This window comes from Megascapheus bottae, chromosome 10, assembly GCF_031878675.1.
Source record: "Megascapheus bottae isolate mThoBot1 chromosome 10, mThoBot2.hap1, whole genome shotgun sequence".
NCBI lineage: Eukaryota > Metazoa > Chordata > Mammalia > Rodentia > Geomyidae > Megascapheus > Megascapheus bottae.
The window spans coordinates 62,939,007-62,960,630 of record NC_143518.1 but is presented as its reverse complement, the minus strand read 5'-3'; the positions used below and the strand labels follow the sequence as shown (position 1 = coordinate 62,960,630).

The window sequence follows — 21,624 nt, the reverse complement described above, 5'->3', positions numbered from 1 at the left end:
CCCCTCCCTCTTCCTCCTTCTCCCACTCTCCCCTCCCCTCCCCCCATATACACACAATGGAATTCTACTCATCCATCAGAAAGAATGATGTATCATTTATAAGGAAATGGAAAGACTTGAAAAAAGTTGTATTAAAGTAATCCATAACCAAAAGAGCATAGGTTGCACAGTTTTTCTCATTTGCAGTAACTAGAATGTGCCTATAAATTTACAAGTTAACACTTTGAGTGATATATATATATATATATCTCCTATATACTGGGACATATGCAGGAGTGATATTCAATAGATACTTTGTGGAAAGTGAACTGGATATCTTACAGATGGGGAGGGAAAGACCGAGAGAGAGAGCTATGAAAGGGGAGACTTGGCTCAAATAATTTTACTCATAACTCATTACCTGATTCATATAACTGTAACCCCTCTATATCAACTCTACGATAACAAAAAGCAAAGAAAAAGATCATTTGGTAATGTTAGCACAAGCCATTGCTTCTTAAATCTTTTTCAAAATGAGTGTAAAAATACAATTGTCACAGTTCATGAGTAGAATCTTAAATAACACGATTCCGTGTAATTCTTTGAAGCTGACTTTCCACGTTAACCTGGGGAGAGCCGGGGCAGCACACCAGCTGGTGTGAGCTTCATGCTGCCACGTCCTCCGGAAGCCTGAAGTCTGATAGAGAAATGACAGCTTAACGAAAATTGTTGTAGTAAAACACTGGCCAGGAGTGTGGCCTAGTGGTAGATGCTTGTCTAGTATGCACAAAGACCCGGATTCAATTCCTCAGAACCACATACATAGAAAAAAGCTGGAAGTGATGCTGTGGCTCAAGTGGCAGAGCTCTGGCCTTGAGAAAGTCCAAGGACAGTGCTCAGGCCCTGAGCTCAAGCCCCAGGACTGGAAAAAAAAAAAGAAAAGAAAAGACAAAATTACATGCTACTTTCAATAGAAGTGATAAATTCATAGATTCAAGGTATAATACACACGGTTTAAATTTAGAATTAAGTAAGTTTAAATCCATCCTCAGAGATACAATTAAATTTAGTAGGCTAGGGAACCAAAGTTATGTCAACATATTTAAATGTCAGAGGTATTGTTTGTTCTTATAGACTAGAAAATGCCAGTCATTTATGTAGAGAGAACAGTACTTACTTTTTCACACTTCTTGGCCAACGAGTAAAATAAGTAGTACTGTGTGTTACATTAAGACTTGGTGCAACAAGGCTTAATGTTTACTTCGTTTATTTTAATCTGCCTATTGCTATCATTATTAGCCCATCTTTGCAAGTTGTGGATGGAGTTACTCACTGAGTAACAGATGTCCTAGAGTAGCCAAACCAGCCCTTGGGTAGTTGTGTACTTTTGTTTCTAAGAGAGGCATTTTTTTAAATTTTGTAATGTATCTGAAATTAGGGTATATAATGTTAATTGATGGTATTTTTTTTTTTTTTGATGGGTCATGGGGCTTGGACTCTGGGCCTGGGCGCTGTCCCTGAGCAGGCTACTGCCCTACCCTTGAACCAAGCCCCACTTTCCCTTTTCTGGAGGTTAATTGGAAATAAAGAGTCTCAGGTCCTTCTGGTCTCAGGCTGGCTTTGAACTTTGATCCTCAGATCTCAGCCTCCTGAGTAGAGGTTTACAAGCGTGAGCCACCACGCCCAGCCAGTTGATGGTATCTTAAGAGTTATAAGGGCTAGGTGATATTCCTGGCATAGTTTGGAAATACTATCATTGCATATTTCTAACAGTCTGGGCTAGAATATGTGAACGACTCATATATCAACATTAAAAAGGCAATTAGCATGAGCAGAAGACTTTGTGAACGAAGTATACAAATATCCTGTAAGTGCATAATGGAATAGTATTTCAGAAACACTGGAAAAGACTGCTGGATGATTATGGCTCAGGCCTATAATCCTTGCTACTCCTGCTGCTGAGGATTATGTTTCAAAGCCAGCCCAGTCAGGAGAGTTCAGGAGAGTTTTACCTCCAAAGAACCACCAGAGGTGGTAAAGTGCTAGCCTTGAGTGAAAAAGCTCAGGGATACTGCCCAAGCTTCATGGCTGGCCAAAAAAGAAAAACTAAAACTGGAAAAACATCTTAATCTGGAAAACGTCCTCATAGTTTCTTGTAAAGCTAAACACACCATGTTTATATAAGACATATGAAAGCACGTTTTAAAAGTCATAAATGCACATATTAGTACTACTTAAGATTAGCTTTATTTGCAGAACCCATACTTGCAACCATTCTGGAACACATAGCATGCTTGTTATTCCCGCCACCTCTTTCCTAGTTTTGTGTGTTGAAGGTTGGTTCTAGTATGATGGTATTCATTGAAGATTATGTCTGGGAAACTATGCCCCCGAAAGCAGGGGGATTAGTGTTCTTATAAAGTGAATCCCTAGCTCCCTTCCCCCTTTTCACCGTGAGAGCACAACGAGGAACACCTGTCTGAACCACTAAGCAGGTCCTTGTGAGCCTTGGGAGAAGCCAGCCTCTTGACCGTGGACCTCCCAGCCTGGAGAACAGTGAGAATGCCTTTCTCTTGTTTGTTAGTCACCTAATCTGTGGTATTTTTGTTATTGCATCCCAAATAGACCAAGATACCCAAATACCCAGAAGCAGGAAATGGATAAATTGTGGTATATTATTACCATAGGATTCTACCCAGCAATAAAAGAATGAAGTACTGATAAGCCCCACAGCATGGGTGGATATCAGAAACATTAAATTGATTGGAAGAAGCCAGGTACAAAGGAATACTTCCGTATTACTGTATGTCTAAATTCTCAGGGCAGGCAGAATTAATGAATAGTGACAGAAATAGAAGCAGTATTTGCCTGTTGCAAACAGATATTAGGGTGGGACTCCTGACAGGTGCATATGGCCATTGCATGCATTAATGTGTTAGATTCTTTGTCGTGATTAGTATGGTACATACACTAACTTGCAGCGAAATGCGGTGGCTCACGCCTGTAATCCTAGCTACTCAGGAGGCTGAGATCTGAGGATCAAGGTTCAAAGCCAGCCCAGGCACAAAAGAACCTGAGACTCTTATCTCCAATTAACTCAAGGGTAAGGTGGTAGCCTTGAGCTGAAGAGCTCAGGAACAACACCCAGGCCCAGGGGTAGGGCAGTAGCCTTGAGCTGAAGAGCTCAGGTACAGTGCCCAGCCCAAGTTCAAGTCCCATGACACACCCCCAAAATAAAAATAAATAAATAAACAAAATAACTTGCACATTTCATAGTATGTAAATTTTATGTCAATAAAAGTGCTGCTTGTACAAAAATGAACTGAAATGAAGCAGTGGAGTATAAATTTGGTATTTGTGAATTCTTCCTTGTAGGAATGATTTCAATGTTTTCTTATAAAACAAGTATTTTATAGATACAAATTAATATATGTAATAAAACATTATGTCTATAGAGTATAAAGCCCATCATAGTTTTTTATGTCTATGTAATGTTCACCCTCAGCTTAATTTTAATTATGTTCTAAAATCTATGTGCCAGTGATTGTATATAGAGACTCCCTTCTTGAATACTTGTTTGTCAAACATGACATTTGAAGTATGATGTAAAAATCAATGTTTATAAATAATTAAAAAAATATTTTATGGAATGAAGTAGTTGTACCTATGTAGAACCTATACCACTAGGTGAACCTCTGTTGACTTTTTTTTCTGAGAACAAAAGAATTTCCTGTCTAAGTACCAAACAGGGAGTCCCAGTCAGGATAAGCAACCAGTTCCTTCCAGGATGATGGTTCCAGTTTGGTGCAGGGGCATAAGATAATAATAAAAGTTTAACTGGCAGTCATTTTCTTTCATAGTGTTATAATGTGAATAGGGTATTAAATCTGAACAATTACTATAGAGTGAGCAGGTACATTTTATGTTGGTCTTTTGTAGAATACTCATCTTTTTAGTAGATTTAAGTTTAAGTACTCAGTTTGCCTTAAGTTGTCAGCTGATCAAGACTGAAAAGCATTTTGAAATAATGTGTTTTATTTCTAATAGTGTTTATACTATTCTAAGGAACTAATCCTGATTTGATTGGAATAGTATATATGTGAAAAATTCTAGTACTGTCTTTAATTGCAAACCTATGTAATTCTAATAAAAATTTAGACCAATCAATGTGTAAACATGGAGATGCTTTACAACGTTTTAGGCAGCAGAAGTTGAATTAGGCATTCGGTAGACTTAGTTGGGTATTTAATATATTTTCACCTGTATTTATCTTATGACTCATTATTAAAGATTAAAAATTTTATATTTTCTCATCATATTTCAGAAGCCAAAGGGAGAAATCTAGTATTACATTTAAGAATGACTTTTTTGGGGTGGGGGGCAGTCTTGGGGCTTGAACTCAGGGCCTGGGCACTGTCCTTGGGCTTTCTCAAGGCTAGCATTCTACCACTTGAGCCACAGCACCACTTCTGGCTTTTGCTGTGTATGTGGTACCGAGGAATTGAACCCAGGGCTTCATGCATGCTAGGCAAGCACTCTGTCACTGGGCCACACTCCGAGCCCAAGAATGAAAATATTTTCACTTGATCTAGACATACACTAGACATATACTATTCACTTGATCTAGAAATTTTCACTTTATCTAGATACAGACAAATTACAGAAAAGCATCCTTTTCTTTTTCTGACAGATCCTTTTATTCTGTGAGATTCTTTTATTCTGGAGCAAGTTCAAGAGCATCTGGTATGGTGGCTCACACCTGTAATCCTATCTGCTCAGGAGGCTGAGATCTGAGGATCGCAGTTCAAAGTCAGCCTAGGCACTAAAGTCCATGAGACTTATATCCAGTCAACCACTAGAAAACCGGAGGTGGTGCTGTGGCTCAAGGGTAGGGTGGGAGCCTTGAGCTGAAGAGCTCAGGGACAACACCCAGGCCCAGGGTTCAAGCCCCACGACCCATAGGGGTGGGAAGGAGAAGAGTATAAGAACTCAATTGCGCGCGCGTGCGCGCGCACACACACACACGCACGCACGCACGCACGCACGCACACGCACTTTTTCTGGGTTGTAGCTTTCTGTTTGAATTCTGTTTTTAGCAGTATATTTTATCTATCTCAGGATATTAGTATTTTTGACATTTTCTGTGTGAGTTTAAGAAAACCAAAATCTGTAAAGAGTAGCTGATTATTTGGGATGACTTGCCTTTTGCCATTATTGAGGCTTGGCTTCAGGATGTTCTCCCTTGGCCTTTTGCCCATGGCTGGCATTGTGCCACTTAAGCTATACCTCCAACCCTGATCAATTTGGAAGTAGAAGCTCATAGACTTTTCTGTCTGTGCTAGCTTGGGACTGCAGTCCTTCAGATCTTAACTCCTTACTGGGTGGAATTACAGCTGTGAGCCACTGGGCTTTGAACAGGAGACATTTTTTTTTAAGATGTTATAAATACCTTGATTTTTTTCATCAGGTTTCAAAAGGATATGAAATCAGTCAGTTTAGACACAAACTTCAGTAAGATCACCATCATGTATTAAAACCTTTAATGACTGCAGAGTTGATTAATACGACTGTTATGAATATTGTATGATGAATACAACATGTGACTCTGATACTTTTCAAGGAATTCCCCAGGGAGCAAGCTCTCACACAGCTCAGCACTCTCACCCTTGCAGAATGATCTCTGTGCATTGATTGTATTGTCCAAATGCCAGTGGAAAGACTCTTCAACTGTTTGTTTGGATTATGTTTATTTTGAAGAAAAGATTGTTTAAAACAGATGTCCGCAACAGCCAAATTGTTTTTTTTTTTTTTTTAAAAGGTCCATTTGGAGTTCATAGAGAATTGAACCATTTAGGTTAAGTTGATAGTATTAATGTGATATTCACTAAAATGGGCTATTGTATACATTGATTTCCCTACTTTAAAATCTTCAAAGCAACTGAAATTTTATGGCATTTTCCTAGTTTTCTTAAGCATAGAACTGTGATAAAGGGTGGACTTGTGTTAAGATTTGACACAGACTAAGCTAGCTAGTGGAGAAGCCTATCTAGCCTCGCCACCTGAGTCCCTCTTTGATATTTAATAAAGTTTCTTTTTTTTTAAATTAATTAATTAATTAATTTATTTATTTATTTTTTTGCCAGTCGTGGGCTTGAGCTCAGGGCCTGAGCACTGTCCTTGGACTTTCTCAAGGCTAGAGCTCTACCACTTGAGCCTTAGCACCATTTCTGGCTTTTTTCTATGTATATGGTACCGAGGAATTGAACCCGGGTCTTCGTGCATGCTAGGCAAGCAGTCTACCACTAGGCCAAACTCCCGGCCCCATAAAGTTTCTTTTATCATAAAGTTTTCTGTAGTAGAAATGGTAAATGTTGCACAATAATGAAATGAATAGAAACCTGAGTTTGACAAAGGAAAGATCCATGCTTTACAGGAAGCACAATCTATATATGCATAAGAGATTTAGTATCATATTTTCAGTTTAATAACATCAGTCTTCTAAGATTATTTCAAAATGTATTTTCCTAATTTCACCACATTGAATACATTTGATATATTGTTTTTTCTGTTTACTCAAAGGTTTGTCCCATCAGATGAAAAGAAGAAACAAGGTTGTCAACGAGAAAATGAAACTCTGATACAGAGAAGAAAAGATCAGATGCAGCCAGGGGGTGCTGCCATTAGCGTCACAGTACCTTATAGAGTGGTAGACCAGCCCCTTAAACTTATGCCTCAAGACTGGTAAGAGAGCCTCTGTGTGTGAGTGCGCGCGCGCGTGCGTGCCCGTACCCGTGCGCCATGTGAATGTGTGTATTGTTTTTTATTTTTTGCCAGTCCTGGGGCTTGAATTCGGAGTCTAATCACTGTCCTTGGGCTTTCTCAAGGCTAGTGCTCTGCCACTTGAGCCACAGCACCACTTATGGCTTTTTCTGTGTACAACAAGGAATTGAACCTAGGGCTTTGTGCAGGCTACGCAGTCACTCTACCACTAGGCCACACTCGTGGCCCCAGTATGTATTATTTTTGAAAACTATGATTATGTAGCTGTTAACTTAGTCATCAGTAATGGTACCATTATAGTATTTCAACTAGTGTATGGCGTAGATTACATTGCAAAATTCATGTAATACAGTGCTGCAGTACTGAAGATGATTTTTGACAGTTTAGGGCATGTATCCCATGGAATGAAAATTTCTTTTTTTCTTACTGTTTAATTTTAGCTTTAGAAATCCAGAGCATGGTAAAGAATTTAAAGGCTGCAGTTCTCCTCAACAGTGTAGTGTGTTCAGTGGCTATGAGGAAGGAGTCTATAGGTCTCTGGGCGTTTCCAAGACCCTACCCCCTGCAGTGTAAGGTTTGAGGACTGAGTGGCTGCTCTTAATCCTTAAACAGGAACCATGCCATCCATACCCCTAGTTCCCAGGGTTTATTATCTGGTTTCCTTCCTGCCTCTTTACCTTTGCTTCCTGGATTGTTATCTTGTGTACTAAGGCATTTCCATTTCCTCATTTGAAAATGGAAGAATAGTAGTATTAGATTCTATAGGTGATTTTTGAAGACTCAGTTTATGTATGTGACCAATGTAGAACTGGCTTTAGTTATATTTCATTACTGATGTTAGCCATCCTGTGTTTTTTTTCTCTAAGCTCCACTTTAAGCTACTCATGGAAGTACTTGTGATACTTTGTCAACAATATTGTACAAGACAATGAAGTATGAGGGTTTAGAAAGGATTAATTCTGTCCTGGAAAAGCAGTTGGAATCTTGGAAAAACAACTTTAAAAAATTACAGCCAGGTGAGGCGTGGAGGCTCACGCCTGTAATCCTAGCTACTCGGGAGGCTGAGATCTGAGGATCAAGGAAGCCAGCCTAGCACAAAAGGACCTGAGACTCTCATCTTCAATTAACCTCTAGAAGACTGGAAGTGGAGCTTGGCTCAAGAGTAGGGCAATAGCTTTGAACTGAAGAGCTCAGAGACAACACCCAGGCCCAGGGGAAGGGTAGTAGCCTTGTGCTGAAGAGCTCAGGGACAGTGCTCAGTTCAAGCCCCATGACCCACCCTCCCCCCCCAAAAAAAATATAGCTGGGCACTCATGGCTCATGTTTCTAATCTAGCTTCTCAGGAGGCTGAGATGTGAGGATTGTGGTTCAAAACCACTCCAGGCAGGAAAGTTTGTGAGACTTCTATGTTCAATCAAATTACCAAAGAGCCAAAAATAGAATTGTGGCTCTGTGGTAGAGTGCTAGCTTTGTGCGGAGACCTTGGGTTCAGGCCCAGGACTTGGGTGGAGTGAATTGGGGGGCGAATGTACAACATACAGGGTCTATGAAGCACTTGAATAAAGAAAAGTCAAGATGGTTTCTGAAGATCTGAAGAATTAGAAAATAGGGTCTTGGGTGTCATCAGTTGCTTGTTGAGTTACTTTATTTTAATTAAAGCAAAATATTGAGGATGTAGTAGAACTTTTTTTTTTTTTTTTGGTTGGTCGTGGGGCTAGAACTGTGGGCCTGAGGACTGTCCTGAGCGCCTCAGCTCAAGGCTGCCGCTGAGCCACAGCTCCACTCCCCATTTCCTAGTGATTGATTGGAGCTAAGAGTCTCGGGTTCTTTAGTGCCTCGGCTGGGTTTGAACCTCAATCCTAAGATCTCAGCCTCCTGAGTAGGCAGGATTACAGGCATGAGCTACCAGGCCCAGCTATATATATTTGAATTTTAAGTTAGTTCCTTTTAAACAAAATGTTTTAGTTCATAATCAGCTAGTAATTCCTATTCATTGGAAAAGTACACCCTTACTTCAATTCATGGAAAGGAAAAGAAGATCATTTAAAACTATTGGGTGAATATGTCTGAAAGACTTATTAGGTGCATAAAACCAATGCCTGGTGCCTGTTTTCTCATGTGTGGAAGCTAGATAAAAAGTACAGCAGCAATGCATGGTAACATAGCCAGCGTGCAGTGCTTTTACTAAACACGCACACAGACTGGCTAAAGGAGGGATGCTCAGGAGAGGAGCTCAGAGACGTACCTCCTGTGAACAACTAATGTGCTCTTTATCCCAACAAGTATACCAGGAAGTAGAAACATACTTTGGGGGGTGAGGGGGAGACACAGGAATGGAGGCAGGAAAGGTGAGCAAATGTAGTTTAATGTATACTATATAAAACGAACTATGGGGGTAAGGGTGGGAGGGGAAAATGGGGGAGATTGAAGAAAGAGGTGACATGGACCAAGATGCATTATACTCATAACACCTTTCTGCAGCTACTATAATTAAAAACAAAACAAAACAAAAGCTTAGAAGGGGGAAAAAAAAACAAGCCTGAGAGGGGCTGCAGCCACCATGTGCTGTGATGAGACAGCATGTTGAGAAGTTTGTCCAGCCAGGAGGCCTCCTACGAGACTGTGTCATGTGAATAACAGTGGACTATTTTCTTAGCAGTTTACAGTACCTGAAGCTCAGTTGAGATACTCTGCGTTTCTCCCCCACCCACCTTGTACTTACAGGGACCGAGTTGTAGCAGTGTTTGTTCAGGGTCCTGCGTGGCAGTTCAAAGGCTGGCCATGGCTTTTGCCTGACGGATCACCAGTTGACATATTTGCTAAAAGTAAGGTTCTCTGTATGTTCTCTGCTTTTCCTATATAGAAATGTTTTTCTTGAGGAAGAGCCACATGTGGCTCTGCATACAAAATGAGTACATTAAAGGATTGCCTGTAAGTAACCTATAACTCCCTGTGAATATTTTTAAGCTTTTCCTATGTGTGGTTATATATAGAAGGGAGTGTTGGTTATCTTGAAACATTAATAATTCCTTCAGGTCACTTGAATCATTAATATGTTTGTATGTCTACACATTTTTGTTAAAATTCATAACTTGTTTTTTTGTTTGTGTGTTTTTGGAGGCAAGGTTTTGCTCTGAAGCCCAGGCTGGCTTCAAATTTGCTGTCCTCCTGCCTGAGCCTCCTGACTGCTGAGATTGTAGATGTCCACCACCATTCCTGATGTTGGCATTTTATAACTTGTACAAGTTAGTGGTTTTCACTGATGTTTCCACACATGAATCCAATCATCATGAGGTTTTTTTTTTTTAATTTTTTTAAAATTTTTTTTGGTTGTGTTTTAAATTAATAATGCTGAACTCAGAGCATCATGCTCTCTTGATAGGCAGGCTTCTAGCCCTCTATCGTGTTGGTCATTTTCAAGATTTCCTGTGCAGGAATAATCCTGTTTTACACTTTCCCTTGTGGCTATGATATCTGGCACACAGCACTGCATCTTGCTCTCTGAAAAGGGATCTCTCTGACTCTTCTCTCCAGGCTAGCTTTGACCTGTGAGCCTCCTAATCTAAGCCTCCCAAGTGGGTGGGACCACAGGTGAGGACCATCATTGCCTGGCGAAGTCAGTTTTTATTTGGGCTAATTTTGCTGACCAAAACTATAGTATCAAATGCTCAAAATGCTCTATGACATTTGCCAGCTATTCCCACCATATGGCATAATTGTAATACAGTTGGCCTTTTCTCCTTATTTAGACCTCAGCTCAAGTGTTCTGTCTGGCAAATTCTCTGACCATCTCCTGCTATCCCTTTCAGCTATTTTACTTACTTGACAGGACTCAGTACTTAGGTCTCTGCCGTAACCTTCTGTTGCTGGAATGCAAGCTCCACCACCTCAGACACTTTTGCTGTTCCCTCCACACTGTGTTCTCAGCACATTAAGAGTACCTGCAATAAGTTCCTCCATGCACAGCCTTGTATGTGGATTGAATGTCTTAGTTTTAAATACATTGGTATCCACTGACAACGAAGTTGATGAGTCTGTTTGCTTGAAAGGACTATTGAAATGATTATTTAGTTGGAGGATGCAGTTAAAATAGTAACATTAGTAGAATTAGTGGAAAACAATTCTGGAGTTTTATGATGAATGGATATACATGGCAAAACAGTGAGAGAGCAGCTTTTCTGCAAACCAGTTTTGTGATTGGTACACCATTCTGCCACGAATACTCCAACTCAGAATAGTTGTTATTTGTAAAAATAAGTTACAGTACTACAATTGTTATAGCTCCTTATGTTATCATTAATGTTTAGAGAATTGGTAAATAGAAGTTAAATATGTAGCGAGATTGCAAACTAAAGGAAAGTAAAACAAAACGAGATGATTGGGAAGGGGTTGGGGGAGGGAAATGGAGACAAAAGCATGAGAAGGGGTATCAATATGTACTTACTATTTGGCAAATGTAACCCCAATAATAAATAGTACATTACCCCAATAATAAAAAATTAAAAAAGCAGGAAAAGTAACATTTTAATCTTTCTGTATTAGTAAACATTTAAAATTCATTTTTTGTACTAAACACTGATATTTTAATGATCAGATTTCCTCATCATGTACATGAAAAGTCAATGTGTATCTGAAATAAGTTTTTATTAAAAGGAATTTATTTTTTGGGGGGGAAGGAAAGCAGAAACATCAGTGAATGCAAATGTCCTGTCTTATATACTTGGTTTGCTTCATTGAATACTATTTAAAAAAAAAAATCCCTCAGCATATAAAAATATATCCTCAGCTATATGGATTTCATTAGGAATACAATAATATATTGTTACTCTTGTTTTTCCTTCCAACTGCTTCAAAACAACTTGTGGGGTGGGGGCAGTCCTGGGCCTGAGCACTGTCCCTGAGATCTTCAGCTCAAGGCTAGCGCTCTTATCGCTTGAGCTACAATGCTACTTTTGGTTTTCTGGTGGCTCATTGGAGATAAGAGTCTCGAGGAATTTTGTGCCTGGTCTGGATTTGAACCAAAATCCTCAGATCTCAGCCTTCTGAGTAGCTAGGATTACAGGCGTGAGCCATCAGCCTCTGGCTCAAGGCAACTCTTTTTAAGATCTTTTATTATTATAAGGTTGATGTACCGAGTAGTGCACATACCACCTTGTCCAGCAGAGTGAGATGGAGTCCTGCTAGCTTCTTTCTACCCCCCCTTCCTTGCACCCCGATTCCAAATCTCCTCCTCTTAAGATTCTAGCTTGGCCGTTTTGCCTGTTGTTTGAGAAGGTGAGGGCAGATGCTATGCATGCTGTGTTGTGGCCATTCTGGTTCAGTGTTCCTCCAGGCATAGATGGTGAGCATTTGGGTGAGGGAAGTAGGGGGCCTTTATCTTAATTGTTGGCCGTCTGGGGTTTCAGGGTTCTGCCTCTGCCCAAGGAAGTGGAATCCAGTAGCCAGGGTTTCTCATGCCATAGGCAGTGGATCTAGACATTATTTGAAAGGGCACCTTTTCCATTTCTTTTGCTTCATTGCTCCCCACCAAAAGTGCTGGTAGGATTTTTGCATTTCGCTCAAAAAAAAAAAAAAGGAAGCAATTCTAAGCCATGTGAAATATTTTGCTTCAGTATTCATTGTATCAGCATATAACTGGCATCTTTTTTATTTGTAGGCACTTAAAAACTTGTAATTTTTTTAACAAGAAGGATTTTATGGCAATATTTGGTATAAGTTTACTTGGAACTATTGTTCATGTATACAAAACACTTTGAGAGAAATCTTCATTTCATTATGACAAAGTATTAATGACTTAATATACTAGTTTAAATTGAAAAAGTTATCTCTTCTAGTAGAAAAAAATTATGCCAATAAAAATGAATCTAATGAAATGATTAAGGAAGATGCAGACCTTTGTTTTCAAGTTCAGTCTTATAAATGAAGTTATTTTAATTAGTTAATTAATTAAGTGCTGATCCTGGGGCCCGAACTCATGGCTGAGTAGCAGGCACTGTCCCAGAGCTTCTTTTGCTCAAAACCATTTGAGCCTAGAGTGGATCCACTTCTGGCTTTCTGGCTAATTGGAGATAAGAGTCGGAGGATTTTCTTGCCTGGACTGGCTTTGCACTGTGACCCTCAGGTCTCAGACTTCTGAGTAGCAGGATTACAGATGTGAGCCATGGGCACTTGACAGATTATTTTAAACAATCATTTAAAGAAAACCAGGAACTATATTTAAAAAGCACACCATAGCAATAGGAAAAGCAAAATGTTGTGACAAAGTTAGTCCAAAAATTTTAATAATTTTAAACATTGACGATTTTTCACTTTAAGAATGGGTTTCCAAACTGCATCGCATATAGCACGTTGATTTAGTTAACTTAAATGAATAATTTGTCTCTGTTGAAGAGGATTTGTTTAAAAACAAATAATTTAGAAACAACATGTGTGTACTTTTTCTCCTGGGCACAGGAGACTTTAAACTCCATCAAGAATTGAATGTTAGTATGCCAGAATTCTTTATGGAGCAGCAGTTCATAGAATAGCGATCAAAAATGTTCAGTGATGTCACTTTTTTTTTCCTTGTTAAAAACCCAATACTGGGTGATGCTAGTGACAGTAAAAATAAATAAATTAATGAATTACATGCTAGTAAAGTAATCATAAAATCTGGGGAGGGGGGTTTTAAACATTTTTCATATATACATGCAAAACAAAGCTTACGTGGGAAGAAACGGGTTGCAAGTATAGTATAGTAAACTAATTGGGGTGTATCCCCTGGATTATCCAGGATAAAGTCTGTTAATGTCTTATATCTGCCCAGATCTTGGTGATATGGATTTTGTGGCTTTTTATGGATTGACTGACTGATGGATTGGTTGAGGCAGAGTCTCACGGTGTAGCCCAGGCTGGCCTGGAATTTATCCTGCTTCACTTTCTGAAGTGCTGGAATTACAAGCATGTACCACCATGATTTGTCTTATAAAAATGAAGACCACACCATGTTACCTTGTTGATCTAAGCTGCTCAGTGGCTTATTCTTACCTCTGGAATAAAATTCAGATTCATGCACATAGACTATGACCTAAAAAAACTATTTGTTATTCCAAGCTTCTCCATGTGTCTCAGGACCTTTGTGGCTGCTGTTACTCCTTCCTGAATGTTCCTAAGTCTTTGCAAGACATGCTTTTCATTTACCTCCTTCTAGTCAACTTCCTCACCCACATGTATTACCTCATCTCCTTATCCTGCTTTGTTTTTCTTCAGTGGCATTTTGGCTACCTGAATGTCACCTGTTTTTCCAGCATTCGCTGTGGAATGTCTTCTTCCTGTGATGAACACTTGGCTTTGATCACACTGTATCCACAGTGTGACCACAGTGTCTATAATAGTGCATCATGTATGTGTGAGTCACTCCAGGGTTCAGTGTCTTTCATAGAGAATGTTTCCTTCTCCCTTCGTCATTTGTACTTAATCCTGTTCTTATTCCCCAATTCTCTCTTGAATATTTCTCTTTTGTATAATTTCTACCTAGTTGAAGAAATCCATCTCCTTCTTTTAGATTACTAAATTGTAGCAGACTCTGTTAAATACTAGACAATGATTTTTCCATGTCAGTTGAACAAAAGTGAATACTGTGATGAAGCTAGAAGTCCAGTCTTGCTTGGAACCCCTGGGTTCTTAGCCTTTTATCCCCTGTGTGTATCACTCTGTATAACATGCTTCAGAAGGGGATTACATACTTTCTGTTTCCTGGACCAAACTGTCTGCTCGTTGTGCTAGCTGGATCATTTGCATTGTCTGCTTGCTTATTTCTTTCTTGACCTTTATTGTCTTAGATTAGACACTACTTCCTATGCAAGCCTTTTTGGGATTCAGAGTCTAGGTAAGGTACTATTTTGAGTCTGACATTGACTACCCTTGTTATATTTACTGTATGAATAGTGCTTCTTTTTTTTTTTTAAATCCTTCATTGAGCTATTTGCATTTTATTTTACCTTATTCTTCATTTTTAATCCCCAGTGGCTGACTTGTATAAATGCTCACTAAGTAGTTGACTTTCTTTTTGACAATAGTACAGTGCTTAGCATCCGTTTAAAAGATAACTCTGATGAGTATGTAACTTCAGTTGAGATCAGGAAGACTGAGGGGTTTTTTAACTTTTTGAATTTTTTCCATTTTTGTTTTCTTGTTAATAGAACAATGGATATATACACACCAACTTTACAGATATTTTCCCAATTCTGATTACAGTTTGACTAGAAAAGACTTCTTTTTCTTTCTTGCCTCCTATAGTTAAAGCCTTCCACCTCAAGTATGATGAAGTTCGTCTAGATCCAAACGTTCAGAAATGGGATGTCACAGTATTAGAGCTCAGCTATCATAAACGCCATCTGGACAGACCAGTTTTCTTGCGTTTCTGGGAAACATTGGATAGGTAATTCTGGTCTTAAAATGCATTGACCTACATATTATACTGATTTTTTTTTTTGTCTCATCAGTTGCATTTTAAATTCCATAAATTTGTGAACCATCTTACCCAGTTTCCCTCTTCTAATATTGTCTAATTGGATGCTGATATATAATAGAAAGTTTACAAATATCTTGGATACATTGACCTCTGAAGTAGGTGAAAAAATTTAATGCTTACCTTCCTCTCAACTACTCTTGTGAGTCGAGTTCCTGCTCAGTGACTGCTGTCATTGTCCTTACTTTACTTTCCTGTTTTTCAGGTACATGGTGAAGCATAAATCCCACTTGAGATTCTAAGTTACTTGTCGCCTCCTCTTCTCAAAAGCTGGATAAAGAAGTGTGGAACACCTTGGCCCAGAGACTGAGATTCAGCTTTCTGACCTGGGGGTGAACTTGGAAGGGAAGGTCACTGCAGTCTGCTGAGACGGTCTGCCGCTGTGTGCGGCAGAGGGATGGGGCCCCATCTGGGTCGGCAAACCTTTTGGCTTACAACTATTTTTTTAATATTAGCCTTCTAGTCTGTAATGGAAATTGTATATTTTGATAGAAGTTTTTTCTCTATTGGTTAAATTAGCATTACTTAAAATTGGTTTCTTTAGAAATAAATACAGGTTATAAATGTGTGTATATTTAGAGGTTATAAGGCTTCCAAGCCATCTTGCTTCTGATTTTTCATTGCTCTACCATCCCTTCGACTGAAAATACTGTGTTAAAGAGTGGTATTAAATTTTAGACTTTGGGACTTCAAAAACACATAAAAGGGATGTGACTATTTTGAATGGATCAAAATGTCAGCCTATATGTATATTACATCTATACTCTATTTAAAAAGGAATAATGAAAAATCAAGAACAATTCTTCATCTTTGGTTGAACTGTTCAGCCTTTTTTTAAAATATAAATGAATATATTGAATGAATGTACATTCTTCTCACTGACTTTAATGATTTTAAAACTTAGAATGATATATTTCTATCTGGGATACCTTTCCATTTGGAAAATCTCAAAACAGATTTGAAACATAATAGGCTTGTAGGGGTTTTTATTGGGGAGCTAGAGTATGATTTGAGGAAGAATGTGTATCAGTCCTATTGCAGTGTATCTTTAACTTCCTATTGTTTCTCATAAGTCCACTTTTGATGGTTACTTTATATGGTATAGGATTTCAAGTCTTCTGTTTCTAGGCACATCAGTTTTGGTCTTACCTTTCATTATCCCTAAATACTGTTGAACTCCCAGGCACCAAAGAACATATTTGCTCAAGTGTCTGAACAGAAACAAGATGGGGGGGGGGGAAACACTGGTATTTTTATGTATCAATATGCTATCAAATATAAAACATATTTTAACTTAGGGAATATTTGACTATTTCTCTGCTTCAGGCAGCATTGTGTTCATGATACAAGGAGCAGCTTAGTTCAGTTCCTTGAGTCCTGACTTCAGCTTCCACTGCTGTAAGACAGCTGGGAACTTCCCCACCCACCGTGTTTCTGCCCTTAGAACTACTGCTGTCCATTTGCTTTTAGTTTTTTTTTTTTTTTTTTTTTTCCCTCCCTACTGACTCTTAAGCTAGCTTTTTTTTTTAAACAGCTAGCTCTTTCTTATCTACTAAGCTGACATTAGCTAACCTTCTTTTGGAATTTAATGCTGTTATAAAGCTTAGAAGCAATCATTATTTATTTTTCAAGCAACCATACAAATCTATACCAAATGGATATTAATTCAGATGGAATTCACAGGGCACTTCAGAAGAAAAGCAGTCAGCATTTCAAATGACTAGGCTTTAGTATATTTGTAAGATTTGAACAGTGTGCTTACATTTTCCTTCTTTTCACTTCCTTCTTCCTGAATAAAAGAAAACTCACTTTGTTCACATTAGAATTTCTCAGCATATAAATCTGTTCTCAAATTATGTATTGTATAAACTTTCTCCATGTGGACATTGTCAGGGATAGACTCTGGAGTATTTTCACGTACATTTACCTGTTAGGACTACTGCAGTGGATGCGAACTACCTTTCCATAAAGACTTTTGGTATTTATACTTGTATATGAAATTCACTTGATGCAGAGTGTGGTTAAAACGAACATCTACTTTGAACAAGGTTTATTTTTCTATTTTAAATTTGCCTTATGTGTATTCAAAAACGTCTGGAAATACTGTATGGAACGTGAGATAAACTCTAAATATGCTATACCACGTGTTTTTAAATCAGACCCTTTGTAAGTAATTGGATTTCTTCTTCAGTTTGGAAGAATGAAGGAATTAGGTCCATGTAATTAATTTTACATCCATTACTTAAAATCAACCCAAACTCTTAAGCTAATCATTTTCTCGGACCGTCCTACAGCAGCACCTACAGCAGTGCTTGCACTTAGTAGGCGTTCAGTAAATATATGCATGGATCAATTGTGTGCTTCTAGTCTAACTGGATTATTAGAAGTAGTTGGACTATACTTGGTGTTGGAATTTGAGAATGCAGATCTCCAGGGAACAAGGAGGCACACGTCGCTCATCTAATGAAAACAACATGCACGTTGATAAACTTGACTCACCAATGGGTTGCCGTTAACTGGAGGCACCCATACTGCCCTCTCTGGAATGAAAGGCTCTAGTTCCTACTGCTTCAGACTCTGCTGAGTCCAGGAGCAGTAAGGAGAAAGCCTGTGTGTTTCAACAGGGCTCAACCCCGACTGCACATCAGAATCAGTTGGTAGGGGAGTTTCTGCCTCTGTCTGCTTTGGGGTGAGAACTGCTCATCATTGTTTTCAAAAGTTCTCTGTGTCCTTTCAGTGTGCAGGAAGGAGTGACAATCATTGGTTTGATGTGTTACAGAAAACAACAGCAGTCAGTGTTAATGTGTGTTTCCTCCTCTCTGTTTGTATGTGTGGTATGAGCCTCCTTTCACTAGCACACCCCCAGTAGTGGATGTACTGGCTGAGATCCCCAAATGACAAATTCCAATCTTAATTTCATCTAGGCGTGTTTTGCTGCTTGATGTTTAAACATTAAACACTAGACCCTCCCCAGTATTGGAGGTATTGGCCTAGATTCTTCAATGACAAATTCCAATCTTAATTTATTTAACCTAGAAGTATTTTTCTGTTTAATGACTAAACAATGTTTTTAATATAGCTCACTATTAATTAGTATGATCGCTTCTTGTTTCTTTCCCATGTGTCCATGTTTTCTTGACTGTTTTTAGGAGCAGCGCAACGGGCGTCCATGCAAAAATACCTACTTCATAATGAGGAGAAGTCCAATTTTCAAAGTAGAAAGAGGTATAATTTCTTATCTGCCATGCAGAGTGAGATAGTTTGCTTATGAAAGGAAAGAGGCATACGTTTTAATTGGCCTATGCATAACAAATTATTAAATAAAATTCACTATCTAATAAACATTGAAGGGAATATTTTTCCTAAATAAAATTTTTTTGTGACTCCTACCAAAGTTCAAGTGATGCCAGTCTTCTTTTTTGGAGGGTGGGTGGGAAGGGATTATTTGTTGAACTGATGTAATATATAAAATTCTTTGGCGAGTTAATAGATACACTACAACACTGGAAATATAGTAATTACAAAATCTAGTCAAAATTAACAGCTTAGAAAGTGGCTCCAGACTTTGTAGATATTATTTTTGTTTAGCATTTGCTTCAGCATTAGATTCAAAGCTAGAGTATTGTCCTTTGAAGACAGGTACTCATCCAAGCCTACACCACAAACCCTAAACTTGTCGAAAGAGTAGTTTAGTAGTCCTCCCCCCCCCCCCCCCGAGAAGTTTTTTAATGCCTACTCATACACACATGAAGGGACTGGGGGAGGGAATAGGTGTGGAGCCAGAATGGAGCTTAAAACTGATGCAATGTTGAAGAAAAATAATTTCTAAAATGTGTACTGTGGGCACTTATTTTCATCTGAAAAGTTGTTAGCTGCTATTTAATATTGACTTTACTATTACTGAGGTTGAATTGTCAGCTCAGTCAAATTTGAGATTCAAATCGTTATGTAGAAATAAAAAGGAAGACTGAGCCTTGGTGGCTCATGCCTAGAATTCTAGCTGCTAAGGAGGCTGAGATCTGAGGATCGAGGTTTGAAGCCAATCTGGACAGGCAAGTCCATGACCCAAAAAATCCTGAAGTGGAGCTGTCGTTCAAGTGGTAGAACACTAGCCTTGAGTACAAACGTGCAGGAACAAAGCCCAGGCCTTCCGTTCAAGCCCCAGAACTGGCACCAGGGCGGGGGAAAAGGACTAAATTAAAAATCTGATTAGGAATTTTGAAATGCTAGACTCAGAATATTCTGCCATATCTGTTTCCATGGTTTTGTATTCATCCATTGGTGTCAAAACTTAAGATTTGAAGATGTGTAGCAGAAGTGTAAAGAATTCATTTAGTTCTATCATGTTTTTGGTCTGTGTGTATTCTTTTAGGCAGTGTTTCTAAGTATGATGGAAATTATAAATATGCCATTTGCTGAAATATAGTATGCATTTTTATATGACTAAAGTTAATGAAATAAAAGTGGTTGTAGTCTCCAAATTTAGAAGTGGGATGACATGTCAGATTTAAGCAAAGCTCTTCTTTCTCCAAGTATCTTGTCATTGAATTCCATTTTTATCTACTTCAGATTTACTAAGAGGTTTAAAAAAAAAGCCCCTGAGCTGTTGGTCTCTCCGTAGGCAGTGTGGGCTAGTGGTTTCCTTGTGACCTCTGCGCTGGTGCTAACCCACCCACCGGCTCTGCCCCAGCAAAATCATTCTTAAGTCCAGTTGAGATGGGGCCAAACTGTGACCTGGTAAAAAGTTCTCATTCCATTTGGGTGGATTTTTAAATTTCAAGCTTAGTTTTACATACAATAGTTGTACTACTGCCAGGCTCACTACTCAGGATGCTGAGAGCTGATAATTGCAGTTCAAAGCCAGCCAGGGGCAAAAAAGTCCAGGAGATTTTTATCTCCAAGTAACTAGCAGAAAACCAGAAGTGGCACTGTGGCTCAGAGTGGTAGAGTGTTAGCTTTGAGCTAAAGAGTCCAGGAACAGCGCCTAGGCCCAGAGTCCAAGCCCCTCAAGTAACAAAAAACAACAAAAAAAATTGTACTGCTTCGGCTGGGAGTTTGGCGTAGTGGTAGAGTGCTTGCCTAGTATGCATGAAGACCCGGGTTCGATTCCTCAGTACCACATACACAGGAAAAAGCCAGAAGTGGTGCTGTAGCTCAAGTGGTAGAGCTCAAGTTTAGAAAGCCCAAAGATAGTGCTCAGGCCCTGAGCTCATGCACCAGGACTGGCAAAAAAAAAAAAAAAAAATTGTACTACTCAATGTTAAAAGTGTCAGGGTCTTTCTAAACCGGGAGAGCAAGACGCTTTTGGATTGGGATGTTATGTTTATGTGAATTGATTGGCCAGGCATATAGTTTTGGTTTGGAAACTAAAGGAAAATTTTAATTTTGAAAACTCCGAAGTTAAATCCATTTGCCATCTCCTTTTTGGTGAATGAGTTGAATAATTTGGAGACTAGTTCTTCTTACTAAAGGTTAGTAAGCTGGATAATCTGTTGAACTTAACTGTTTACTTGTAGTCAAATTTCTTACGCTGTTTACCTAGTAGTATTATAGATGTGTCTGCCACATTTGGGCATCTTGATTTTAACATTTTATAATTTCAAAACAAACTATACTCCCTTTTAATCAAGTTATTGCAATATTATATTGGAAATGCCAATGATGTGTGAGTCTTCAGTGACAGAATTTTTTTAATAAGGAATTTAATGGGCCATATTCAAATTTAATTTTCTCTTAATAAGTGCCCATTAAATGCATATTTTATTCTGCTGTTCTGTTCTTGATCATCTGTTCTTGGCTGAGTATCTGCATAACTACAATAGAAGATAAGTACTGTTGCTCCTCCCCCCCCCATCTCAAAGATGCTAGTATATAGATAGCACGTTGTTGAGTCCTTTTTCCCCTGTCATTTAGTGAAACACTTGTTACCTACTGTGTAACAGATCTGGGTTTATGGAGAGTTGAAAGACTTTCAGTTCTCTTACATGGCCATAGAGAAATTGAGAAGGAAGCTGGGTGCCAGTGGCTCACGCCTGTGGTCCTAGCTACTCAGGAGGCTGAGATCTGAGGATCACAATTTGAAGCCAGCCGGGCAGGAAAGTCTGTGAGACTCTTATTTAAAAAAAGAGCCGTAAGTAGTGCTGTGACTCAAGTGATAGAGCGTTGAGCACAGAGAGGCCAGTCCCTGAGTTCAAGCCCCAGGACTGACTGGCAAAAACAAAAACAAACCAACATTGTGAAGGAACCCTGAGAAAGCCCTTTGCATTTTGATAATTACTTGTAAACCTTGTAACATCCAAAGCTGGTCTTTAAATTAGGGAGGAGATCATGAGAGTCTGTTAGCTCATCTGAATATT

The 21,624-nt window shown here is 38.9% G+C and overlaps 1 protein-coding gene across 1 annotated transcript in view; it reads left to right on the top strand.

The window, feature by feature from the left end:
* Positions 1-18,662, top strand: part of Cdc73 (cell division cycle 73) — a 93,792-nt gene extending 75,130 nt beyond the window's left edge. The window contains exons 14-17 of the mRNA XM_090341482.1: positions 6,559-6,720; positions 9,484-9,584; positions 15,037-15,178; positions 15,474-18,662. Coding sequence (XP_090197608.1) covers positions 6,559-6,720; positions 9,484-9,584; positions 15,037-15,178; positions 15,474-15,510 — 442 coding nt within the window. The 3' untranslated portion in view covers positions 15,511-18,662. The remainder of the gene's footprint in view (positions 1-6,558; positions 6,721-9,483; positions 9,585-15,036; positions 15,179-15,473) is intronic.
* Positions 18,663-21,624: the final 2,962 nt, after the last annotated feature.